The sequence below is a fragment of the Cetorhinus maximus genome, chromosome 6, assembly GCF_964194155.1.
Source record: "Cetorhinus maximus chromosome 6, sCetMax3.hap1.1, whole genome shotgun sequence".
NCBI lineage: Eukaryota > Metazoa > Chordata > Chondrichthyes > Lamniformes > Cetorhinidae > Cetorhinus > Cetorhinus maximus.
In genome coordinates this window covers 35,263,526-35,288,598 of record NC_135884.1, presented here as the reverse complement: position 1 = coordinate 35,288,598, position 25,073 = coordinate 35,263,526, and the positions used below count along the sequence as shown (strand labels likewise).

Sequence of the window (25,073 nt, the reverse complement as noted above, 5' to 3'; positions counted from 1 at the left end):
CTTTAGCCAGAAGCAAAAACATGAAAAGCAAAATTCAGCCCAGCACATGGTTTTAAAAAAAAGAATCAAAATGGGGCCAGAGTTCACGGTCTGAATTTGTTAAACTCCATGTTGAGTCCAGAAGGTTGTAAAGTGTTTAGAAATGAAGACTGAAACCAAGACAGACTCCTTCAGACAGAGTTTTATTGCTTGTCATAAAACTCTCCACAGACCAAACTAGTCTCAGCTGTTATCCCTTTTGTACCAAATGGGTACTTAGTTAAACAACCTAATCATTAGCAATTGAAAATAAAAATACCTGGAAAAATTCAGCAGGTCTGACAGCAACTGCGGAGAGGAACACAGTTAACGTTTCGAGTCCGTATGACTCTTCAACAGAACTAAGTGAAATTTGAACTTCTTTAACTGTTTCCTTCACTAACAGGATAGGCCAGGTGCCGTGGAGGGGCCAGTCCCTTTGGAATGCTGATGGGGAGAGATGTATTTAGAGGTGATCCTCTGAATATGGAGGCTAGTGAGGTGGGAAGTGAGGATAAGGGGAATCCCTCACAGCTCTGGGAGAGAGGGGAAGGGATCAGACAGAGTTGAGGGCCCTGACAACCACTGGGGGGGTGCGGAATCCTTGGTTGAGGAGAAAGGAATTGTGGAAGATTGAATCATCCAAACAGATGCGACGGAGATGGAGAAACTGGAAGAATTATATGGAGTCCTTGCAGGAAGCAGGGTGTGGGGAAGTGTAATCGAGGTAGCAGTGGGAGTCGATGGGCTTATACTGAATGCTGGTAGACAGCCTGTTCCCAGAAATAGAAACAGAATTCAAGGAAGGGAAGAGACACGTCAGAGATGGACCATGTGAAAGAGAGAAGGGTGGAAATTGGAAACAAAATTGAAGTTTCCCATTCCAGGCGAGAGCAGGAAATGGCACTGATACTGTCATCAGTGTACTGGAAAAAGAATTGGGGAAGGGAACCTGAGTAAGACTGGAACATGGAATGTTCCACATACCTCACAAAAATAGAGACATAACTAGGACCCATGCAGGTACACAGAGCAGCACCTTTTATTTGGAGGAAGTAAGACAAGTTAAGAGAAATTGTTCACTGAACGAACAAGTTCAGCCAGGGAGAAGAAGATTGTGGTGGATGGGTGGTTGGGCCTGTTTTTAAGGAAGAAGCAGAGCCACCCTCAGACTATCCTGGTGGGAATGGAGGCGAAGAGAAATCAGGCGTCCATAGTGAAGAGGTGGTGGTTGGGGTCAGGAAACTGAAATTCTTGAAATGACGCAGTGTGTCAGAAGAGTCAAGGATGTTGGTGGGAAGAGACTGGACAAGGGGAGAAAAAATAGTCAAGATGGGAAGTGATAAGTTCCATGATCAGGCTGAAACAAGGGGTCTATCAGACCAGTCCTCACTGTAGTTTTTGGGAAAGAGGTAGAAGGAGGCTGTTTGGGACTGGGGGACTATAAGGTGGCAAACTGTGGAGGGAAGATCTCCAGGGGAGATGAGGTCAGTGACAGTCCTGGAAACAATGGCTTGATGTTCAGTGGTGGGGTCATGGTCCAGGGGGTTGCAGAAAGAAGTATCTGAGAGTTGGCGCTCAGCCTCTGCAAGGTAGAGGTTGGTACACTGACAACAGCAGCAAATCACCCTTGACAGCAAGCTAGATGACCATGTCAGGGTTAGACCTGAAAGAACGGGTACATCTGGAGGAACAGACTGCAGCAAGTTGAGAAAGAGAGACAGGTTAGAGTGAGTGAGAGGAGCAGAGAAATTAAGAAGGCCGAAAATTCTCAATGAAAAGATCAAGCATGGGTGAGAGGCCAGAGGGGAGGTGTCAAGGTGCAGGGAGAATACTGGAGGTGGATGAAAGGATGTAATCATTCATGGTCTGTACCAAGAAGTTAGGCCTGAATATTTCCAGGGGCAGTTAGTTTATATTGGGGTTCCACCCAAAAAGGAAGCATGGTTTAATTTTCTTATGATACAAGAAACTGTAAGAAATAGATGTCTTACTGAAAAACAGGCTATAAAGTACATTTCTTAAACTAATTTGTTGACCTATGTTGTCTCATCTTACAAGTGTGCTCTTTAGTCCATCTTTCTTTAAGATAGGAGAATGTGCATTGTGGCAAGTATAAGGCTATGGCATCCTGTATACAGAACCAAGAATCTATTGTTATGATGGCCTGGTCACACAATTGTTTAATTAAGTATTGGAGAGTAAAGGGATGTGTCTGAAGCCCACTTAGAGGAATGACTGGTGACAGTGAACATGAGGAACTGTCTACTGCAAACCTATTACCTTACGAGTAGTAAGCACCTGGCCTATATTCTCTGTATAGTGCTTTCTTTCACATTTCTTTCATAGTATTTCTTTCTAACTGTGCTGCCCAATCCGCTTTCTCAATCCACTTTCCTGAGTTTGCTTTTTCCTCAAAATCTTTTACTCGCTCCAAAATCTCTCTCTCATATGGGCATTAGGCAGTCTAAGGGTTAGAATCCACAGGGATGTCAAACATGGCCTGCAGATGGGACATTAGCACTAAATGTCTGCCAGCTGGTTTAAACTCACCAGCTCATGAAAGTTCCTGCACAAATGGTATCTTAATCCCTTACTGAGGAGGGTTCAGCAGACACAACAGGCATGCATGCTTCTGAACTGCTTTTTCATCCATAGTGCTCACATTCAATCCATTTGTCTTTATGCAGCACAAAATCTCCCACAACTAAGGGGAGAGAACCAGGACTGGCGGGGAAACCCCAGAGTTGCAGACCCTCTCACTGTTCGAGGAACAGGCCAAAGGACTTGCTGAGGAGGACAGGGATCGTTCCTGAACAGAAGAAGAGATCGGCCTCCCTCAACAAGTCAATGAGGACGCATCCACTATATATATTGACAACGAGCGGACGATGACTGTGAATGGTCTTTAATATATGATCCTGCCTAGTCAATCACTAATTCTCTCTTTTCTGTGTTCCAGGTACCAGTAAGAAAAAGGGGAAGATGATCTCTACAAGAAGACTCAGCCCCAGCCCTTAGATCACTTCTGAGGAGGAAGCAGACCTACCCTCGGGGGAAGAGCCATCAATGCATTCACCTGCACCGTCCACCAGTGCAGATACATTCACCTCAATGAGACCTAGTTCTAGTGTAGGCTTGAGGTCATTGTCTGGTGATCACCTCACAGATATGTCCACAGCTGGTGGAGGCAGTGACAGCTGAGGGCTCCAACACTTGGAGGACAGCTGGAGACGAGGTCCCTACTGAGACCAAGTCCAACGACTAGCTTCTGGAATCGGCCCTAGAGAAATGTTGGAGATGTAGAGGCAGGCAGGGGAACATCAGGCCAAGCTGTCAGAAGCCATCAGCAGGCTGGAGTGAAGGATGGAGGAGTCCGTCCATGCTTTGTTTGCTGTCGTGCCTCTGACATGTGAGTGCATCAAAGTCTCCATGGGCAGGGTGGCGGCCGCCTCAGAGACCCAGGTCCAGCAGTTTCTGCCAGATTTGCACACGGACCTGCACACCATCGCTCTAGTTCCAGTAGTGACCAGTCAAGAGGGGGAGGGGCACCTTGACCTCCCTTCAGGTGCTCCTTCTCCTCGAGGAGTCAGAGAGGCCATTGGGCACCCAAAGGGAGGCGGAGAGCCAGCCAGGCGCCCTGGAGGCATCCACCCAGGACACTCCCAAGGGTGCTCTGCCGTTGCAACTCCCCTCTGCCAGTGATCCCATCAATTCCAGCAGGTCAGGCCAAGGAGGATCACCTACACCTGAGCAGGAGACCCTTAGCAGGTCAGGGTCCTCGAGGCCTCTGGGCCAGCGGAGGACACCTGCCAAAGTCATCTCATACAACAGGGTGTAGCAGTCAGCAGGCTGCCTCCACCTCAGCTGTGGATGTTGGGGCTGCACCTAGATGTAACGGTAAAGTAAGAAAAAATTAAGAAGCTTTGAATGCACCATGGTGGCATGGGTGATCACTCATTTGTGTATACTTTTCACTTCTGCAAATATATTTTGCATTAATCTTTCTCAAAGTCTCATTGAATCACACTTAATATCCATTGAATCCATGTCCTGTGTTATTCAAGGGTCAAACATGTACGCCCCACAATGAACTCCCACCTGAATCTTCAGTTACATTAATTCTCACCCAACCTCACTACAGTGAGTAGCCTTTACTTCCACATATGCAACATCAGCAAAGGCATATCATCTGTGACGATGATGGGTGGCTAATACACTTGTCAGTCTTAAATTTCAGGCAGTCAGACAGACATTTATTTGGGCTCAGGAGAATTGCTCATCAAGGTTGGTTTTACTGCTGTTGCACTGACATCTGTTTTTTGTGGATGGCACAATTATTCATCACGACTAATATAATCATTCCTCCAATATGTACTTTGCAATGGCATTTACTCTGAGAGTGAGTTTTTGGAAAAAGAATCAAACATCAAACACCATAGGCGTCCATGCCTTTCTGCAGGTTGTTCTCATCTCCATGTTTATGGCTGAACTTCATTCCATGCTGAGTATCAGCTCACCCTGTGCATGGTGTTGAACTAGGGAGGTAAGGATCAATTGGGGGAAAATTACAAATGCCTGCAAAAGGGGTATGAGTGTGATGTCAGAGGTCTGTGCCCATCTTAATGAAGCTGTCTCCTTACCCGTGAGAATCTTGCATCACTCCTGGACGGCTGCTTAGTGATTTACGTGATCCTTGTGTGAAGGCTCAGCACACAACTCGATATGGAACACTTTGTATGACAGTGCACTCATTGACTTAGGTTATATGGAAAGTTATTTGGGAGCTGAGCCATGTCGAGGACTGTCACTCTCTGAAAGTGTTGCTTCTGCAACCTCAAGTCCTCAGCAGAGCCTATGAAAGGAAGAAGTTGTCATCGACTGCTGTGTTAATGCTGACTGGGCCACGTTTCTCCCTAACGCAAAGGTTATCCGGGACAGAAACTTGTCAGTGTTTGTAACAAATCAAACCATGGTCCTGGTGAGGCACTCTTGTGAGAACAATGCAAACAAACCTTGCGGCTTTGGGTGCATGATATAGAGTTACAGGTTACAGCCTGTTTTTCAGTGAGACATCTATTTCTTACAGTTTCTTGTGTCATATATAAAAAAATTAAACCATGCATCCTTTTTGGGTGGAACCCCAATATAAACTAACTGTCCCTGGAAATAGTCAGGCCTAACTTCTTGGTACAGACCATGAATGATTACATCCTTTCACCCACCTCCAGTATTCTTCCTGCACCTTGACACCTCCCCTCTGGTCTCTTACCAACACTTGATCTTTTCATTGAGAATTTTCAGCCTTCTTAATTTCTCTGCTCCTCTCACTCACTCTAACCTGTCTGTCTCTCAACTTGCTGCAGTCTGTTCCTTCAAGTGTACCCGTTCTTTCAGGTCTAACCCTGACATTGTCATCTAGCTTGCTGTCAAGGGTGAATTGCTGTTGTTGTCAGTGTACCAACCTCAACCTTGCAGAGGCTGAGCGCCAACTCTCAGACACTTCTTTCTGCCACCCCCTGTACCATGACCCCTCCACTGAACAAACATGCATGATCTGTTTTCTGTGATCACAGATTAGCTGGACGTTTAGCGAGTGAAAGTCTTTGTATTAATGAATATCTCAGGCTACTTCAGGCAGCTCTAAGGTCACATTTGTGCAGTCGATGGTGCCCTGCACCTGCAGAAAGCTTGAGACTGCAACGAATCCCATAGCTCCCGCAGCCTGGCTTGCTTCATCCATGAGGAACTGCATGTAAAGGTCAGCTTTATTGAAAAGGGCATCGGTCACCTCCCTAATGCATTAAGTGTCGCTGATTGTGAGATTCCGCAAAGGTCTCCAGTGGTGCCCTGGAAGGATCTGCAGGCAAAAAATTTGAGTACAGCAGTTACCTTCAGAGCAACCGGCATAGGATGCCCTCCAAGTCCTTGTGGCATGAGTTCCTCATGGAGGAGGTGGCAAATGTGAGTTACCACATCCCCAGACACAGGAAGGTGCCTGCGACATTGTCTTCACTCAAGCCCATATGAGCTGCATCTTCTATAGACCCTTGGTCACACCCAAACGACTTTGTGGATTTTGCCCCTCCAAGGGAGCATCTGGGGCTTCCTGGGGCCCCGCTGCCTCTTCTCCGGTGATGGTCTTCCCTGAGTTGAGTCAATCGGCGACGGATCCTTCTTCTCATTCTAATCATAGCTATCAACAATGCAGTGTTGCCTGCATTCTCCAGTCCTCCTTGTATCTGTGTACGGATACAATTGAATAAACAATGGCAGTTCCCCTTGAATGGCCTCCCTCCATCTTGACACAGGAATCCACACTCAAGCCCTTGACCTGCCCTCAGCCTGAACGTGGCATCTCCAGGCCACCCCGTGCAGGCTGGTTACATCCTGGAGGTCAGCATGTGGCTGAGCAGCCCCCTCAGACGTGACTGAGCATTCACAACAAGGGTCTTCATTAAGCTCAATAGACCCATGTGTGATAACCCTACTCAGGCTATTGCCAGTTCGCCTCCATTAGCCTAGACAATAACTAGCAATACCCAATCCTTGTACTTGAGTCATGCCTGTAAGCATGGTGCCTTGGAAGCCATGCTAGCACATTGGGAACATTTGAGGATTGTAGTTTCCATTTTGGCTTCTGTGCAGTGGCTGTGGCCCATGATTGTTTGATCCTCCTTCCCTTATCACGTGCTTCTGTGAGGACCAGATGGCCATTCAGATCAACTGCACTGCAGCACCAAAACTTAATGGATTCTCATCTCAATGCGTACAATTAGTAAAGGAGCACAGTTAATTAATTGTGCATTGGACCCTCAAGTTCAGCACTTAGCTGAGCCATGTTCTCCATGATATGAGCAGGTAATTTAATAGGGTGCCACTTCAGTCAGTCCAAAATAGTTGTGTTGAACTCCTCCCTAAGACTCTGAGACCTTTCATGCATTGTTTTTTTTAAGCTTGTTTTTCCAACTGCATCATTCATCAGTGATTTGCAACATGGTGCTCATCTCTTTTGTGAGTGCAACCAGCTTCCAACCTCCCCCATTACCCATCAAGTTCCTCACATCCTCATACATAGTCACTGCCTCCTAATTCATATTTATCCTGTGATTATCCAGCCTCCCCTGTCACCCTTCACCCCATCATTGTACATGTTGATGTTTCTGTTGTACCCCACCCGATTCCTTCAATGTTGATGTCCCCATGCCCCTGTTGACCTGACCCTTCCCCTTCTTGAGGCTACATGCACATTACGTTTTGGGCCCCCCATGAGACCATCCAATAACCCCCTCACATGACTTTTCAGCTATACGCCAATGTCTCCCCTTAATGTTACTGTGCCCTTTGTCTCCCAATATCATGACTCAAAAACTCAGTACAAAATGCCTTAGGTGACTGACCACACCCTACACCATCTGTGCACGACTGTCACTGCCCCAAGATGCCTTACCCCACCCAAGACGGGGACCAAGACGCGTGCCATGTAGAGCACTGCGACATGGCACACAGTCCCAGGACAGTGTCTGAAATATGTCCCCCACAGCACTGCCTCAGCCCCAGGACAGCCTTTGAACCTTCCCCAGGCAGTCCTCTAACATTTGCCCCCAGACATTCTTTCGCTCTTTCCACTCTGTTCCTTGACCATCCCCACCCCCCTTTCTGTCCTGTCTCTGTCTCACCTCGTCCAGTTTCCATCTCACTTTTTCACGTCACATCTCGCCTCTTGTTTCCCACCCCCCCCCCCACCCCCACCCCCCACCCCTACCATGTCCTGCCTCTGTCTCACCACTCCCAGCTGGTTGTGCCTCCCATCCCAGCCTTGGCACAGCTTGTGCTACAGGCACCGGATATTTAGCAGTCAGTGTTAAAGGAAGACAAAAGCAGCGTCCCCTGACCCCTCAAGTCATGGATGAAGTGAAGGTGCACAGTCGTAAAAACAATGTTTTAATTACCCGCTGGCAGGGCACTTAATTTGTAGGAGGAGTGCAAATGTGATTCTGGCAAGTTGGTCTTTTAATGAGCATTCATGAGATGCAAATATGGTTCCAGACATAGCTCAGCTCAGCGGGAAACTCCACCCGTCTTTAAAACAAGATTCCAAACTCATTTTCTACCAGTGGGAAACTGACTTTCATTCAAGCCGAATTTTGTGCCCCCGCCCACCACGATTCCTGCCACTGGCAAGAGAGGAAAACTCCGCCCAAAGCCTCACATTCAAACTAGTGTTGACTGAAATTATTTTGGAGAAACAGCCTTTGTGCTAACGCCTACAGCTTATAAGTCCTGCTCTTTGCAGTAGAGTGGGAGAGTACAAAGTACTTTTCATTTTTCTGTGAAGCTCTGACAACATAAAGGAGTAACTTGACTTTTATCTGAGGATTGACTTGGATAGTTGACAGCCAAATGGACCATTTGCCAAAACGGAGCTGCAGAATTAGTTTGAAAGGCATAAGGGAATAATGGTGCCAGTTGTAATTTTTTCATATTTAGAAATAGTGAATATTGTTTTACAGGAAATATGTTTTAGATTTTTCGATACAAATTGAATCTGATTTTTACCCACCCTGCCCCTTGGGAAAGGTCCAAGTGGAGGGTTAAAGTGCTGTGTGGGCTCGCGCTGCATTTCCAATGAATTTCCACCCAAATTGATTTCAGGCACAGGAAGGGAACCTGTCCTAGAAGAGCAAAGACCAAGTTTAAATGGCAGAGTCACGACCTGAAGTCATCCTTGGGATGTGCACACTATTTTAAATGCATTCTCAATTAAGGACTGCACAAAAACAGGCAGGAAGCTGCGGGACAGTGTCCCGTATCAATATAAAAAAAACTTTGATTAAGCACCCACACCCTGTCTGTCATACCCTGAAGAAGTAATTTTTGACTTTGGATAATGATGCAAAGTGGGCAATATTGATTTTTTAACTGCCTGTTATACTCCTCGCCAAATTTTCCTTTCTGATATTATATTACTCCCTTGTCTGAGAGCTTGCACTGATGAGGAATGCATTTGGAATGTACAGATAAACTCACCCGAAAATACAAAGGGTTCTCAACTAGCCCAGATATTTTATTGCAGGCCAGAACACCTTCGGTCTGTCCGCAAGCATTACCCAGACCTCCCTGTCGCTTGCCATTTCAACACTCCACCCTGCTCTCTTGCCCACAGGTCCGTCCTCAGCTTGCTGCATTGTTCCAGTGAAGTTCAATGCAAACTGGAGGAACAGCACCTCATCTTCCGACTAGGCACTTTACAGCCTTCCGGACTGAATATTGAGTTCAACAATTTTAGATCATGAACTCTCTCCTCCATCCCCACCTCCTTACCAATTTCCCCCCTCTTTGTTTTTTCCAATAATTTATATAGATTTTTCTTTTCCCACCTATTTCCATTATTTTTAAATGTATTTCCATCCATTGTTTTATCTCTACCTTTTAGCCTTTTTCAAGTCCTTCACCCCCACCCCACCCCCACTAGGGCTATCTGTACCTTGCTCGTCCTGCTTTCCACCCTTAATTAGCACATTCCTTTAGATAACATCACCACCTTCAACACCTCTTTGTCCTTTTGTCTGTGACATCTTTTGGTTATCTCCACCTATCACTGGCCCTCTATCCAGCTCTTCTTGTCCCACCACCCCCTTAAACCAGCTTATATTTCACCCCTTTTCTATTTTTCCTTAGTTCTGTTGAAGGGTCATTCGGACTCGAAACGTTAACTGTGCTCCTCTCCACAGATGCTGCCAGACCTGCTGAGTTTTTCCAGGTACTTTTGCTTTTGCACCAGAAAGATGTTGCCTTGGTCACACCTGTTTTTTTTTAGCCTTGTGATAATTTGTACGATTATGGTGGGTTCCTGCCTTTTATCAAGATATCTGCCTGGAATGCATGTGGATCATTGCTGCAGCATGTCTTGGCTGTTACAACATTCCTATGTCAGTGGTCACTATGAAGAGGTTTCTTGTAATCTGATATCTAGGAGGTTGGTTCTCGGGTGAACTTTGAAAATAGAACAGGTTAAGTACTTTAGCTACTTGTGACTTACAGCTAGTTTCAGCTGGTTCTGAGACTGGCTGACAACTTGATCCTTAAAAGGCAAAGATGGCACAGCCTTTCTCTTATGCAGTCTGCCCAGGTTTCTTCTGGGCCTTGGTATAATAAAGGATATTGGTATTAGAACCCAGTTTTGGTCACATGGTCAATGGCCATTGTCCACCCAGAATGGCTTAATGCTAAAAAGCAATTGATATACAATAGGAGATAGATGGTGGTCTTTCACACTTAACTTGTGGATAACCAGTATTGTCAGCTTTTTTTGTTAAATTGCAAACCTGGAGACTGAGCCTAGGAGCCCATTGACTCTGTTTGAAGCTTACTCAAAACACAATGGCAGGTTTGAATACTACAGATAACATTCATCTCGATATGTCCATCCAGGGGAGGCCCCCATCCATGGTTATTCAATTCAGAACTTTCCGGGAGCTTAAGCAAAGGTCACCTGACTCCTTGACAGCCACGCTAACAGTTCATCAGTTTCCATTTTAAACAAATAGACAATTCCCAGAAGCTTCCATACAAGTTTAGTCCTTGTGTAAAGTTACGAATATAATATACCTTTACTGGGCATGACACCTGCAAACAATTGTGTGGAAAGGACTATTGTTAGAAATATAATGATGTACAGTAATCCATATCTTTATAAGAGTGTACGTTTAGGAGCTTGTTGGATTGACAGGTGTTTTTGCTGACAATATTAACCTTCTCCTCTTTAGCCTCCATGTACTCTGAAAGGCACAGCAATCCCTCAGAGATCAGAAGTCTCATGGCGGAGCCCGATTATTTTGATGATAACCCTGAGCTTATCAAGCCCAAGAAGCTCCTCAATCCGGTCAAAGCCTCCAGGAGTCACCAAGAACTTCATAGAGAACTCCTCATGAACCAAAAGCGGTAAGGAAACTGTCACTTTGGCTCTGCGAGGCATTTTATCAAATTATATTGAAATGATGAGTGCTGGTGGTGAGCCGCTGCCTTGAACTGCTGCAGTCCATGTGCCGCAGGTTCCTGGCATTTAAGAATCAACTACATTCTTGTGGGCCTGGAGTCACATGTAGTCCAGACCAGGTAAAGACGGCAGATTTCCTTCCCTAAAGGGGATTAGTGAACCAGATGGGTTTTTATGGCAATCAACAATAGTTTCATGGTCATCATTAGACTTTTAATTTCAGATTTTTATTGAATTCAAGTTCCACCATCTGCTGTAGTGGGATTCGAACCTGGGTCCCCAGAGCATTACTCTGTGGGGGTCTGGGTCCAATGACAATACCACTATGACACCATTTCCTCCTTGTCCTTTGAAATGGTAGAGGCCAAGGGTTTGGAAGGTACTGTCGAAGGAGCCTTGGTGAGTTGTTGGAATGCAGCTTGTAGATGGTCCACACTGCTGCCGGTGGTGGAGGAAATGGGTGTTTAAGGTGGTGGGCGAGGTGCTAATCAAGCCGGCTGCTTTGTCCTGGATGGTGTTGAGCTTGTGTGTTGTCGGAGCCACACTCATCCAGGCAAGTGGAGAGTATTTCATCACACCCCTGACTTGTGCCTTGTAGGTGATGGACAGGCTTTGGGGAGTCAGGAGATGTTATGTACCACAGAATTCCCAGCTTTCTAGCTGCTCTTGTAGACATTGAGGATGGGGATATTTCTAGAACCACCTCCACCATTCATGACTGGATGTGGCAGCACTGCAGAGCTTGGATCAGATCTGTTGGTTGTGGGATCGCTTAGCTTTGCCTACCGCATGCTGCATCTGTTTGGCATGCAAGTTGTCCTGTGTTGGAGCTTCACCAGGTTGAGACCTCATTTTTTGATATGCTTGGTGCTGCTCCTTGTAAGATGTTGGGCATAGTTCTGTAGGTCTTAATGAGGTATTCGTAGTCTTGGATAGTTCAACAGTAAGTATTTATTAGCTGCATTGATACAGTCAAGGTTCAAGTTAAGAGCTGTTTCCATGCTTGCTTCTACACAGGGCTCTGTCTAGCACTACAATCCCTAGGTATGGCTCGTATTCTCTTGCATCACTGTGTGGGCGGTACTGTACTCAGTCCCACGTTAGCCCTTTATGTGCCAGACCCTTACAGTACACACCTGACAGGACCACCTGCGCTCTTCTTTGAACCAGGGTTGATCACCTGGCTTGATGATGGTAATGGTAGAGTGAGGGATGTGCTGGCCCATGAGGTTACAGATTGTGGTTGGATGCCATTTTGCTACTGCTGCTGGTCCACAGCGGCTCATGGATGCCCAGTTTTGTGTTGCTAGATCTGTTCTGAATCTAATCCCTTTGGCATGGTGGTAGTGCTACACAACATGGTGGGCATCTTCAATGTGAAGACCTAGTTTTGTGACACAGACTGTGTGGTGGTTACTCCTACCTATCCTGTCATGGACCAATACATCTGTGACAGGTACTTTGGTGAGAACAAGTTCTAGTAGGTTCTTCCCTCTTGTTCGTTCCTTCACCACTTGCCGCAGGCCCAGTCTGGGAGATATGTTCTTCAGGGCTCAGTCAGCTCAGTCAGTAGTGATGTTACCGAGCCACTCTAGGTAATGGAAGCTCCTCGCTCTGATTATATTCTGTGCCCTCAGTGCTTCCTCCAAGTGGTGCTCAACATAGTGTACTGATTTATCAGCTGAGGGAAGGTAGTAGGTTGTAATCAGCATGCGGTTTCCTTGCCATGTTCGACCTGGTGTCATGAGACTTCAAGGGGTCGGAATCAATGTAGATGACTCCCAGGGCAACTCCCTCCTGACTGTATACCATTGTGCCCCCACCACCTCTGGTGAATTCGTCCTGCCAGCGGAAAAGGACATAACTCTGGGATGGTGATGGCGTCTGAGACATAATAAAGTATGATTCGGTGAGTGTGACCATGTCAGGCTGTTGCTTTACTAGTCTGTGGGACAGCTCTCCCAATTTTGGCACAAGCCCCCAGATGTTATTAAGGATATGCAGTTGTCATTTCTGGTGTCTAACTGGTATGTCCAGTTTTATTCTTTTTTAAAAATTTTACTTCTTTACTTTTTGGCACAAGTGGCTTGCTAAGACATTTCAGAGTCAACCACATTACTGTGAATCTCGAGTCACATGTAGGCCAGACCAGGTAAGGGCAGCAATTTTCCTTCCCCAAAGGACATTAGTGAACCAGATGGGTTTTTATGACAATTGGTAGTTTGTGCACCATTACTGAGACTAACTTCTCAATGCCAGATTTTTTTATTAATTGAATCTAAATTCCACCAGCTCCCCAGGGCATTTATCTGGGCCACTGGATTACAAGTTCAGTGATATTACCACTATGCCACCATCTCCCCAAATTAAATGATTCAACTTGGACACTTGGAATAAGAACTAGGACTCTAAAAGTTTTAAATAAGTAAAGGGCATTTGCACTGAGAGATCTCTGGTAAATTGTCAATTAAGTTAATTCTAGTTGGCAGGATGGGGTTGAATGCTTGTAATTAAAATCCTTTTGGAACTGAAAATGGGTGCATTTTTATGGCGAGTTTTTTCCTCTGCTCTTAGAAGGTGGATGTTTTAAAGAGAGATAAATATTCTAAGTTTTTTTTGTTCGCCAGATTAGGAAGATCAGACTCCAACAGATCAAGGCTGAGATAGGAAATCGGACCAGGTGAAGATGAATGGCCAGGCAGTTGTGGATTTGGGCAAGAATTGCCAGCAGTTAAGACCTCAGGCAGGAGGCAGAACAAATTGGGATTCAAGCCCTTGTGGAGCATTGGAGACCATTTTACTGCCTACATTCAATGCATCATTACAAAGGTTGTGATAGGTTCCATTTTCTACTGATCTATTTACATAACCTGACTACTCAATTGTCAATTAAAAAATGTGGTCAAAAATGTTAATGAAATGGTAGCCTTAAAACTAAAGAGATAGAATATAAAGAGGAAGAAGTTTTGCTACAGGTCTATAAAGCCCAGGTTAAACCACATCCTGTGTACAGTTCTGAGTACTTCACCTAAGAAAACAAATATTGGCCTTGGAAGAAGTGCAGTGTAGACTCATGTTACCAGGGCTCCTTGGGTTAGATTGTGAGGAGAGATTACACAAACAAACTTGCATTTCCTGGAATATAGAAGCTTAAGTGTTGTGTGAGGATTTTGCAAGGTATTGATAGGGTAGATAGATAGAAACTTCTTCCACTGGTGGAAAAGTGTGGGACAAGGGGACATAACCGTAAAATCAGAGCCAGGCCATTTAGGAGAGAAGTTAGGAAACACTTCCTCATACATGTGGTGGGAGAAATGTGGAAGTCTCTGCCACAAAAAGCAGTAGACGCTAGCTGAATTTGTAACTTTGAGATCAATTAAATTTTTGCTAGACAAGAATATAAAAAGACATGGAACCAGGGAGGGCGGATGGAGTTAGGATACAGGTCAGCTATGATTCTTTGAATAGTGGAACAGGATCTTGGGGCTGAAAGGCCCAGTGCTGTTCCTATGTTACTATATTCTATTGTCTTTATGATCCAATTATTGATTCATTTTCATTCCCATTTTCCTGCACTAATTCCTCCCAATCCCAAATATCAGCATAGACTTAAACAGGTGTAATGTTCAATGCATGCTGCAGGTTCTCTGCCATGGCTATTCTTCATGCTTAAGTAGATAATAAGTGTTAATCATGGTGGCAGCACAGCTTAACCCTATCCTGTCTAATGAGGCTGGCATTTTGGTAAAGCAGAATTGACTGGTATGCTGCTTTCAGCTCCAATATTTCAGTATCTCAGGAGCAGCATTGTCCTGAAACGCCAGCTCAGTCCACCTGCTGGCTCAAATTTTCACCAAAATGCCAAATCATATTCCTGTTGCCTCGGAAGACATTTTGCAGAAATGAGGCACTTATCTAGGAGAAGGTGGAAAATTAGAAAGGGAAACATCCCCTCCATGTCAATCCATACTCATTACCAGCAGCTGGTCTCCCAGCTTTGCGTTGAAGAGACAAGGCCAGAAAAATGCCAAGCAAACTGAGGAATTTTCCTTAAAATAATAATAAATAAATATCCCCGCATCAATGAACAAGAGGTATGTATGGTCAGTTCTTGCTCATGTTCCACTGAATTCACTTTAAGTGCCAGTATGGATCTTATGTGATCATATCTATTCCGCTTAATTCCAAGAGTGCTCGATAGACTGATTTGCTCCCATTTGATTCTGGCAACTAAATTTAAAGCTTGCTTAGTAGTTGGATATTCCAAGCCAGAGTGACTGGGTTTTTAGGATGAAGTGACCTAGGAGTGGAGTTAATATTCACCGCTGCTCCAATAGTGAGATCATGGGTATCAGAATTCTGTAAGTTAAAAGATTGTGCCATCCTCACCTGGAGAGACCAGAGATACATCTTTTATTTAGCAGTGAAATAGCAGAATACTTAAATTACTCTCAGAACCCTTGCCTGCTTCATTGTGTGCCAAAACCATTAACATGGCCCATCTCATTAATTACTGAGATGGTCTATAATCTGAGTTAGTTGGTTGGAAATCTCTCAACTACTCTAACAAAACACAAGGGTATGTTTGCACTTCAGAGGAGGCTGGAAATAAGATTGGCAGATCCTTAAATAAAGATTAATGACAAAATACAGTTCAAAGTGACGAATAGATTGAACCATTAAAGTTTGCTTTGGGTCAAGTTGCCACAAAGTTATTTGTTTCCCATTATTTTAAGGAGTGAAAGAAGTTTGAAAGTTTTGTTTTTCAAAATCCTGGCAGTGGTCATTATTATTTTTTTTGCTGAGATGTGTACTTTGTATCTTCACCTTTGTTAACTCTTCCCTTTTACCTTTGAGTTTTGGCTTTATGATTAACAGGAACCCAGGAAATAGAGCAAACTTGAACAAGTCCTTGTGCTTGAGTTCAGAATAAACCTCTGTACTTTCAACAGTTGGTGAGAGTAAAATCTTATTTTTAACGGTCTGTTTATTCAACTCCTGACAAAACCTTTTAATTAGGAGAAAAAAATAACTTTTTGAATAGCACCGGTCACTGTATTTTAAACATATTGTTAGAATGCCTGGTGCACTGGTAATACGGTGGCACCTTGGTCTTGCATTAGATACAGCTACAAAACTTTATCAATAGTATATCTACATGATACAGTGCATTAGCGAACACAGTCAGATGAAGACCATTCAGTCTGTAACTGTGAGTCGGCTAATAAAGAGGGAGGGGGAGAAAAACTTAGCATTGAGTTCAATCACCACCTTGTATTTCCTGGGCATTTTTAATTCTCTGTGGTTCTCAGCATACCACTAAATTCCCCAAGGTAGGTCAGTTATGGTACGAGCTGCCACTCCCAACACAAAAATGTTACTGATGTTTCCACTTCATGCATCACTTCTGTCAAAACAGCTGATAGCTGTTTTCCCCTAGCAGACTTCTGAATGGGCACCATTAACACTGGTTAAATTCAGCAGGGTCAAATACATCAACATGGTTAAAAATCAGACAAATTGTAGGGGAGACGTGTGTGTGTGTGTTTTAATCCAACTCCACTGTCCTGTGTGGCTGCTATATGTTTTAACATTAGATTGCTTAATCGGTCAGAAATCACATGGAGAAGGATGAATATTGGCTGTAGTGTATAGAACCAGCTAGTGCAGGGTCCTACCAAATACAGTCAGCTTTCAAACTGAAGAACAAAATCAAGGATTGCTCAGTGACTTTCGCTATTCAGTGGTGACACCGCAGAGACCAGGGAAGTTTCACATTTGACGCTTGCTTTCTGCCGAGTTAGTTGATCTCAGACAGGATCATTGTGGATATGTTACGATTAGTCTCTATGCCTCTGATAAGAGGGGGAAATTGAGCCGCATTCCTGCCCTCCACACTCCCACATTTTGCACATTGGATAAGGACAGGGCAGGATTGGACACCGCTGTGATGGCCCTGCAGTCAAATAGCCTACCAGCATTTGTCACGGTTTATATGACAAGTGAAACATTGTATTTGAAATGTTGTACTGTTTGCCTACTTTTTGACTATATTCTGTGGTTGGGGTGATTTAATCACTTTTTTTGTTTATTGAAGCAAAAGCACAAAGTGTTAACTTGCAGAAAGGATAACTGGGAAGGATTGCACCTTCATAGTAGTAAAATACCAGGTAAAGTTTAATGCAGGCAACTACTAAAGTACTCCACATTTGCAGATAAAATAGATGATGCAGGTACTCACCAACTGAGACTGAAATAGATATAGATGGAGTTTCAAGAGACTGAAGAACCTTAGACTCAATGTTACAACCTGAGCAGCAATCAACAATGGCAATAGAATATTGAACCATATAGCCAAAATAGTAGAGTGCAAGGCAAAGGAAGCATGATCAAACTGTACAATGCCTTCGTCAGGCCACTCCTTGAGTACAATGTCCAGTTCTGGTTACCAAGAAACAAGGTGGACAATCGAGCCCTGGGCATGCAACTGATCCTTTGTGTCAAAGCCCTGAGTTATTAAGAAGCATGGAAAAATTGCTGCCTTTCAGGCTTGATGGCAAGTGTCTGAGATGTGATTTTACAGAGGTATGCAAAGACATTAAACAGCATGGAAATCCAGAATATTACTTAAATTACATGAGTAGAACAAGGGTATGTGGATTCAAACCAGTAAAGGACCAATTTAGGGCTAATATCAGAAGGTTATTGATGCGAAGAATTATCAATCTATGAAATGAGCTCTGGATAGAGTAACGTCGGCAAAAATCCTGCATTCATTTCAAAAAGAATTGGGTGTTGCAATGAAAGAACTTTGGGGTCTTTTGGACAGAATAGCCTTCCTCATCCATTATTATCTCATGACTAGGTGGTCATACAAGGGGGGAGGTTTAAATAGCAAACATTTAATTTGACATGGTAAGTTATACAAGAAGTTCTTTATCAGCAGTGAATCCTGTTCGATATACTTGGTGCAAAATTAAAGGTGCAATTTAACTCCATTTTCACATAAGATTGGAGTCTTTTTGGTACTCTATATAAATCCAGCCTCAAGCTTAATGGGATAATCTAATTTAAGAGCCTGCTAGATAGATTTTCCCTGATATAATAATTTGCATTAATTTTATTACAGCGTGTTTATCTCAAATGTGCAGGAAGGATTTGTATGGCAGATTTTTAATATCTTTTCATCCTTGATTTGCTGAGCAAATGCCAATTTTCTTTCAGTCTATTTAGTTATAATGTGGCCTACTCAGTGAGATTACCTCAGTGATCAATAACAGTTTTTTTTTAAGTCATACTCATCATATTCCTATCACAAATTTGTGAGAGAGGGAGAGAAAGAGCCTGGTTATCCTACCTGAAGCCCAAGGCCCCACATAGCCCCTGAACACTGTCAATCCAGCCCTCAAACCCCTTCTAACTCAATTGATTGAATTTTCTAGGCCTGAGGGTTTGGAAATGGCTGTTATTGATTAAATCCTAAATTAGAACACCAAAATCTGTTGACATCAACAACTTGGGATATATGCAAATTAATGGGAAGAGTGATATGTAATTTATATTCTACTTTATATGTGATCACTGTACATGGTACACTTCATAAGGTCAAAAAGCTGAGGCCCCCTTTGCATAGAGAAAGGAATGATGATAAATGCAGGAGCAAAATGTAGAGCATTCCCATATGAATAACAGGCATTTTGGCAAGCTACTGGGCAGCGTTCTGCATCCTGGAACGGGAACCCTGTAAAAGAGTATCTACACATTGGGAGAGAAGGGACGAGGAACTGATGAGGAATGAAAATAAACTTTAATAACTAACCATCACATTCTATTAATAGTCATCTGTTTTTGCTGATTAAAATCATGCTGGCGATGGAAGGACAGTGAACAGTGCTCCGTGCCGCAGCTGAATGGAGCTGCCTTTCCTGACTCCACAACAAAGAATCTAGCAATTCAAATATATTTTCCACTTGCACCACTGTGCAAATAGAAGCAATGTGCATCTTTGTGTTATATAAACATGCAGCGGATATTTTGTGTCTCTTTCTTTTTTTTAACCCTTTTTGTCTATTTTGTTGCTAGCATAACTAGTTTTTTTTTTTGCAAAAATATATTTTATTCATAAAATATCTTCAAGAACATTCCAAACCATTTCAAAATCACCGTCACAAAAGTACAATCAGGTTCAACTTTTACAACATGTATCACGAGGTGCATCAGTACAAACAATGAATATTACAATCATTTGCAGACATTCATTTTGAGCTGTACAGCCTAATCCCAAGGTCACTGTTTCCCTCCAACTCTAATCTTGATGTTTTTAGTAAGGAACCATGCTCCTTTGAATCATTCTGTTCAGCATTATGATCAATAGTATTATCCCTGCCAGTCCTTTGAATTATTTATTTTCTAAAGTTGAATGAACCTAATGATATTCCTGCCATTATCCTTGAGGTTTATGCCTGCAACTTTTTAGAATGCAAATTTAAAATGCACTACACTTCAAGAAAATAGCCTGCTTAAAAGCTGAACTTTGTTTCTACTACAGTACTACAGTGATCCTGCTGGTGGCAGTGCTGAGCTACACATCAATTTTCAGCAGCACCATCAGCAGAAAGTTGGTTATAAAGGATCATAAAAGTTACAACACATAATGGGACCATTCAGCCTATCATGATTGTGCTGGAACTTCATCTTCAACTGGAGCTACCTATTCTAGTGCCATTTCCCTTCCCCTTTCTTGTGTCCTGTTTCAAATACATAGTGATTACTTTTTAAATGATATTATAAGCCCTGCCTTATTGTCCCCTGTGGCAGATACCTGATTTTTATGCCCGAGGTTACCAATTCACCAACCAATGGAAATGTTCTTTCACTATTTATCCTCCTGAAACTTCTATAATTCTGAAAACTTCTGCTCTTTATTGTCCAGCTCATTGTGAATACCCTCATTTGGTTCCACTCTTACCAGTTCAACCATAGCCCGTGCATCTCCAGCAATGGCTTCTCTCCCTGATCCCACACTGATATATCCTTCTACCTCCCCCGCCTCCCCTTCTGCATCTACATGTTGCCTTTGGTGATATCATCTACAAACATGGGGCCAGCCTTGGATACGTTGCAGTTTCCTCTAGCTTATCTGAGAACAACTTTGAAGCCATTGTCTTCAACCCACCCCCACCCAATACCAACTCTCTATACCATCCCCATCCATTGTCTCAGGCTGAACTGGTCTGCTCACAGTCTCAGTATCCTACCTGACCCCGGACTTAGTTCCAATCCCATATCCTCTCCATCACGTAGAGCATCTGTTTCCACCTCCATAACACCGCTCTGCCCCTGCTGCTGACGACCCCATTCATGCATTTCTCGCCAGACTTGACTATTCCAATGCTCTTTAACCAGCCTCCTATTCTACCTCCTCTGCAAGCTTCAGCTCATCCAACCTCTGCTGCCTGCATCCCATCCAGAAACAGATTTCACTCGCCTATCATCCCTGCCCATGGTGACCCGCACTGACTCCCTGCCTCCCACCAACTCCTTCTTCTTAAAGTTCTAATTCGTGTTTAAAACCTCTTCTGGCCTCAGCTCTTCCTATTTCTTTAATCACCTCCAGGTTTTTAAACTTAACACCCCCACCACCATCCCACAAATTTTCAGTTCCATTCACTCTAGCTTTCATTCATTCCCCCGTCTACCTCCCCGTACCCTGCCATTGGTGGCTGAGGCTTCAGCACACCCCCCACCCATGCCATGGAATTTACTCCCTCCCTAAATCCATTATTCTAGTGAATCGCTGCTGATCTTAGAATTAATTATTTATTTTGTTTCTGTTGATCTGTCATGGTCCATCTTGTGAACAATTAAACGGCCTCTGCTTTTTATTCTCATTCCACAGTACTTTGTCTTTCACTCTTTGCCTGTCTGCTTCTCGTGCACATCACATGTATTTTGAAAATCTACTTTCCTTACATTTCTCTCTCTCATTTACCACCCCGCCCCCTGCCACCAAATGAGTGTCTGTCTCACATTCTGTATATCTTCCTTACATGTTCTTTTATTCATTTGTTATCTTTTACCTTCGCAAAGACTGCAGCAGGAAGGGGGCCTGTTATGGACTTAGCCCCAGGATGGGGATGCAGCTATCATGCCAAATTCAGAACCCAAATGTTCTTTTTATTCAATCACAGGAAATGGGTGTTACTGGCAAGGCCAGCATTTTACTGTCCATCCCTAATTGCCTTGAGAAGGCAGTGGCAAACTTCCTTCTTGAATGCAGCTAAGTAGCTTGCTAGGCCCTTTTCAGAGAGCATTTAAGAGTTAAGCATATTGCTTTGGGTCTGGAGTCACATGTAGGCCACACTGGGTAGAGATGGCAGATTTCCTTCCCCAAAGGGCATTTTAGTGAATGAGCAAGGTGAGTTTTTACAGCAACCCAGTAGTTTCACAGTCACTATAATTGAGATTAGTTTTTTATTCCAGATTTTATTCTCCAGTTGCTGTGATGGGATTTGAACTTGTGTTTCTGGATCCTTAGCCCAGGTTTGTGGATTACCAGGCAAGTTACATAACTATTATGCTACTGTTCCCATTTCTGGTGTGAGACAGCACCTAGAAGTCAGAAGGAGTTTGTGGGGGAAAATAACTTGCATTTCGATAGCATCTTTCATGACCACCGTATATCCCAAAGTGTTTTACAGCTAATGAAGTACTTTGAAGTGTAGTCACTGTTGTAATGCAATTTGCACACAGCAAGCAAACAGCAATGTTATAATGACCAGACGATCTGTTTTGTAATGTTGATTGAGGGATAAGTGTTGTCCAGGACATTAGAGATAATTTGTGTGCTGTTCTTGGAAGTAGTGTCATTCACCTGAGGGGGCAGATGGGGCCTCGGTTTAACATCTCATCTGAACGAAGTAATGTAATTATCCAGACATGAGAGGGAACTTGGAATTTTATTGTTTGAATAAAGATTGTGGTGATTGCGCCATGTAAAACGAGCACTTTTCCTGCAATAAATGATCAGTGTTTCATGAAGACAAACATGACGGCCCTCAAACAAGGAGGGAACTAATGGTGGGAGCCCGTAGCAGTGGCTGAGGGAGGTCATTCTTGCTTGCCAACAATAAACTGGCGTTTGCTGCCATCTACTGAACAAATGAATAAGGGCCAGTTATAACAAAACTGAAACATTCTTAAATCAACAGTGTCTCTAGTATTGTCTTTTCATTCTCTGACTATAGAGTTAAAAGCCAGATTAAGGAGTGTGGTAGGGGACAGTATAGTCAAGGGGATAGATACTGTTCTCTGCAGCCTCGAGTCAGAGTCCCAAAGGCTGTGATGCCTGCCCATTAAGGTTAAGGGCATCTCCTTGCGGTTGGAGAAGGAGAGGAAGGATCCAGTTGTGTGGTCTGTTGTATGTTGGTTGTGACTGGCTATGGAACAGTGTCCTGTACAACTGAAGCGTAACCTCCCTACTTGTGGGAAACCAGGGTTACAGAATGTGAGCGTAAGAACATAGAGAAGCTGGAGTGGGCTATTCCAGCTCTCTTCTAGCCTGTTTTGCCATTTGATGAGATCATGGCTACTCTTCTCCCTCAATTCCACTTTCCTACACTGGGGCACTGACACCACTGAGAAAACAGGAGCTGTTCCATTGGGACAGACTCCACTTGGCCCATTCTGCTGGTGAATTAACTAAGTTGGTAATTGGAACTGAGAGGGCTGTCCCATGAGGAGACGTTGTGCACAATGTGTCTATATTCTCTGGATTTAGAGAATAAGGTGACCTCATTGAACCGTATAAAATCCTTAGAAGGCTTGACAAAAGTAGATGCTGAGAGGCTGTTTCTTCTGGCTGAAGAACCTGGAACTAAGGGTCATAGGCTTAGGATACAGGGATACAATTTAGACCTGAGATGAGGAGAAACTCCATCACTGAGGGTTGTGAACCTTTAGAATTCTCTATATCAGAGGGTTGAACATACTCCAATTGGAGTATATTCAAGATTGATATCCCTTGATGCCCAAAAATCTATAGATATGGGGATAGTGTGGGAAAGTGAAGCTGATGTACAAGTTCAGTCATGATCTTATTAAATGGTGGAACAAGCTCCTATTTCTTTTATGCTTATTAAAATGATCCAGCTTCAGAATATTTCCACTAGCCTAAAAGTTAAGATGCTGCTCCATTGTAGTGTGGCTCTCTTGACTGCTACTTTATTTTTAGGGGCCTTCTGCTTAATCCAGGTTACTATTCAGTTTACTGAGTGGAGTCTTTGCTCCTGTTTTATCCATTTATGGGTTAATAAATCTCGAACCTTGAGGAGGCTGATGCCCAAATTGGGGTGAACAATTCAACTGTGTGCTGTTGATATGATTAGTGAAATATTAACTGCGGACCTATCTGGTGAATAAACAACACCCTGGCAGACCATATAACTCAGACTGCAAAGTACGAAGCAAGTTTATTAAGAAATAAAATTAGCAAAATTCAGATGATATTAAAGATAAATAAGGACTAATTTACAAATCTGTATTGAAAACAAAAGTTTCAAAACTTCTCACGAATTGAAAAAAGTTTGAGAAGAAAAGTTTGTATGTAAAATTAGACAATGTTTCCATTTGCCTCAGCTTGGCAGCTGTATGAGAAAGGATATAGTTACTCAACAAACATTGATATGGGAATTTCAATAATAAATAGCCAGACTGGGACAAAGGCCAACCTAATAAAATATCTTTACGGTAGACAAAGTTGTAATCAAAACGAACTATGTTGCAAAACATGGGAGATCCTTTTGGGAAGAGAATTTACTTTTAACAAAAATGAAACATTGTAGATGCTGGAAATCAGAAATAAGAACAAAAAATGATGGAAATATTCAGTTGGTCAGGCAGTATGTGTGGAGAGAAAAGTAGAGTTAACATTTCAGGTCAATTATGTTTTCATCAGACTGGAAAAGGCTAGAGATGTGACTGGTTTTAAGCAAGTACAGAGGCAGGGAAAGTGGTGGTAGAGGGGAGAAAAGAACAAAAGAGGAAGATTATTAATAGGGTGGAAAGCAGCTGAGATTAAATGACATAAGAGATGATAGTGAAAGGCAGAAGACTGTAGTAATTGGACAAGTCAAGAAACAAGGATGGGTCTAGAGGAGATGTGAATAATTACACCAACATAGCAGAAGGGGGAAAGGGTATGGGAAGTCTGACAAGGGGAGAAGGCTCCTGTGGCCTGGAAGTGTGGCGAGCGAAAGGCAGATGGACCATGGGGTGCCCACCGCTTTGCCAGCCGGATCCCCACTCCCCCATCCTTCCCAATTACCAGTGGCTATGGAGCAGCCATTCTACATTGCCAGCACCTGCTGTTCAGGAGAAAGTAGGAAGGCTGGTGAAGGTTTAAACTTGTCAAACTCAATGTAAAGACTGTAAAGTTCCTGGGGGATAGTTTTTTCCAATTGCTCCTCCCTTTTTTTTTGGAAGATTTAATTAACAATGAGTTATTGTTCCACTCATGCAGGCCACCCTTCAATACTTTGTTCAAGTGGCCTTCCTTCATGTATGATTTAGATGCATAGCCTGTCAACAGTTAGTATCAGAGGCATCACAGCCGATAAATTGAATAGGTGTCTTGCAGATCTTGGTGTTTTCTATTCGATTGCATGTACGGTGCTACCAAGTAAAAATATTAGGAAAGTCACATACTTGATTTGTTCTTATGTCAAGTTCACTGATATCAGTTGGGGTAATAGTGGTGGGTGCCTTCACCTGGCAGTGAGGTGTTTCTGACCAAGGCTTCTGCACTTTACTTTTCAGCAGAGATCACAACATCATAATAACGTGCATGGATGTGGGGTGAGGATAGCTTCAGCATTGATGCGATGCCCTCCCCAGACAAATGGTCTCATGACACAAAATTTGCAGCTTCACATAACAAAAATTGATAACGTGGGAAAACGTTTAGGGAAAGGGAATAGGCAAATATTGAAGCTATGTTCTTGTATGTACTGCTGAGGATCAATCGTGGTGCCATGTGACACTTGGTGATATGAATGCA

At 43.4% G+C, this 25,073-nt stretch overlaps 1 protein-coding gene across 7 annotated transcripts in view; it reads left to right on the top strand.

The window, feature by feature from the left end:
• Positions 1 to 25,073, top strand: part of LOC144681719 (protein FAM107B-like) — a 218,069-nt gene that overhangs the window by 184,178 nt on the left and 8,818 nt on the right. For all 7 annotated transcript variants that reach the window (XM_078543614.1, XM_078543621.1, XM_078543620.1 and 4 more), the window contains one exon: positions 10,788 to 10,962. In XM_078543614.1, coding sequence (XP_078399740.1) covers positions 10,788 to 10,962 — 175 coding nt within the window. The remainder of the gene's footprint in view (positions 1 to 10,787; positions 10,963 to 25,073) is intronic.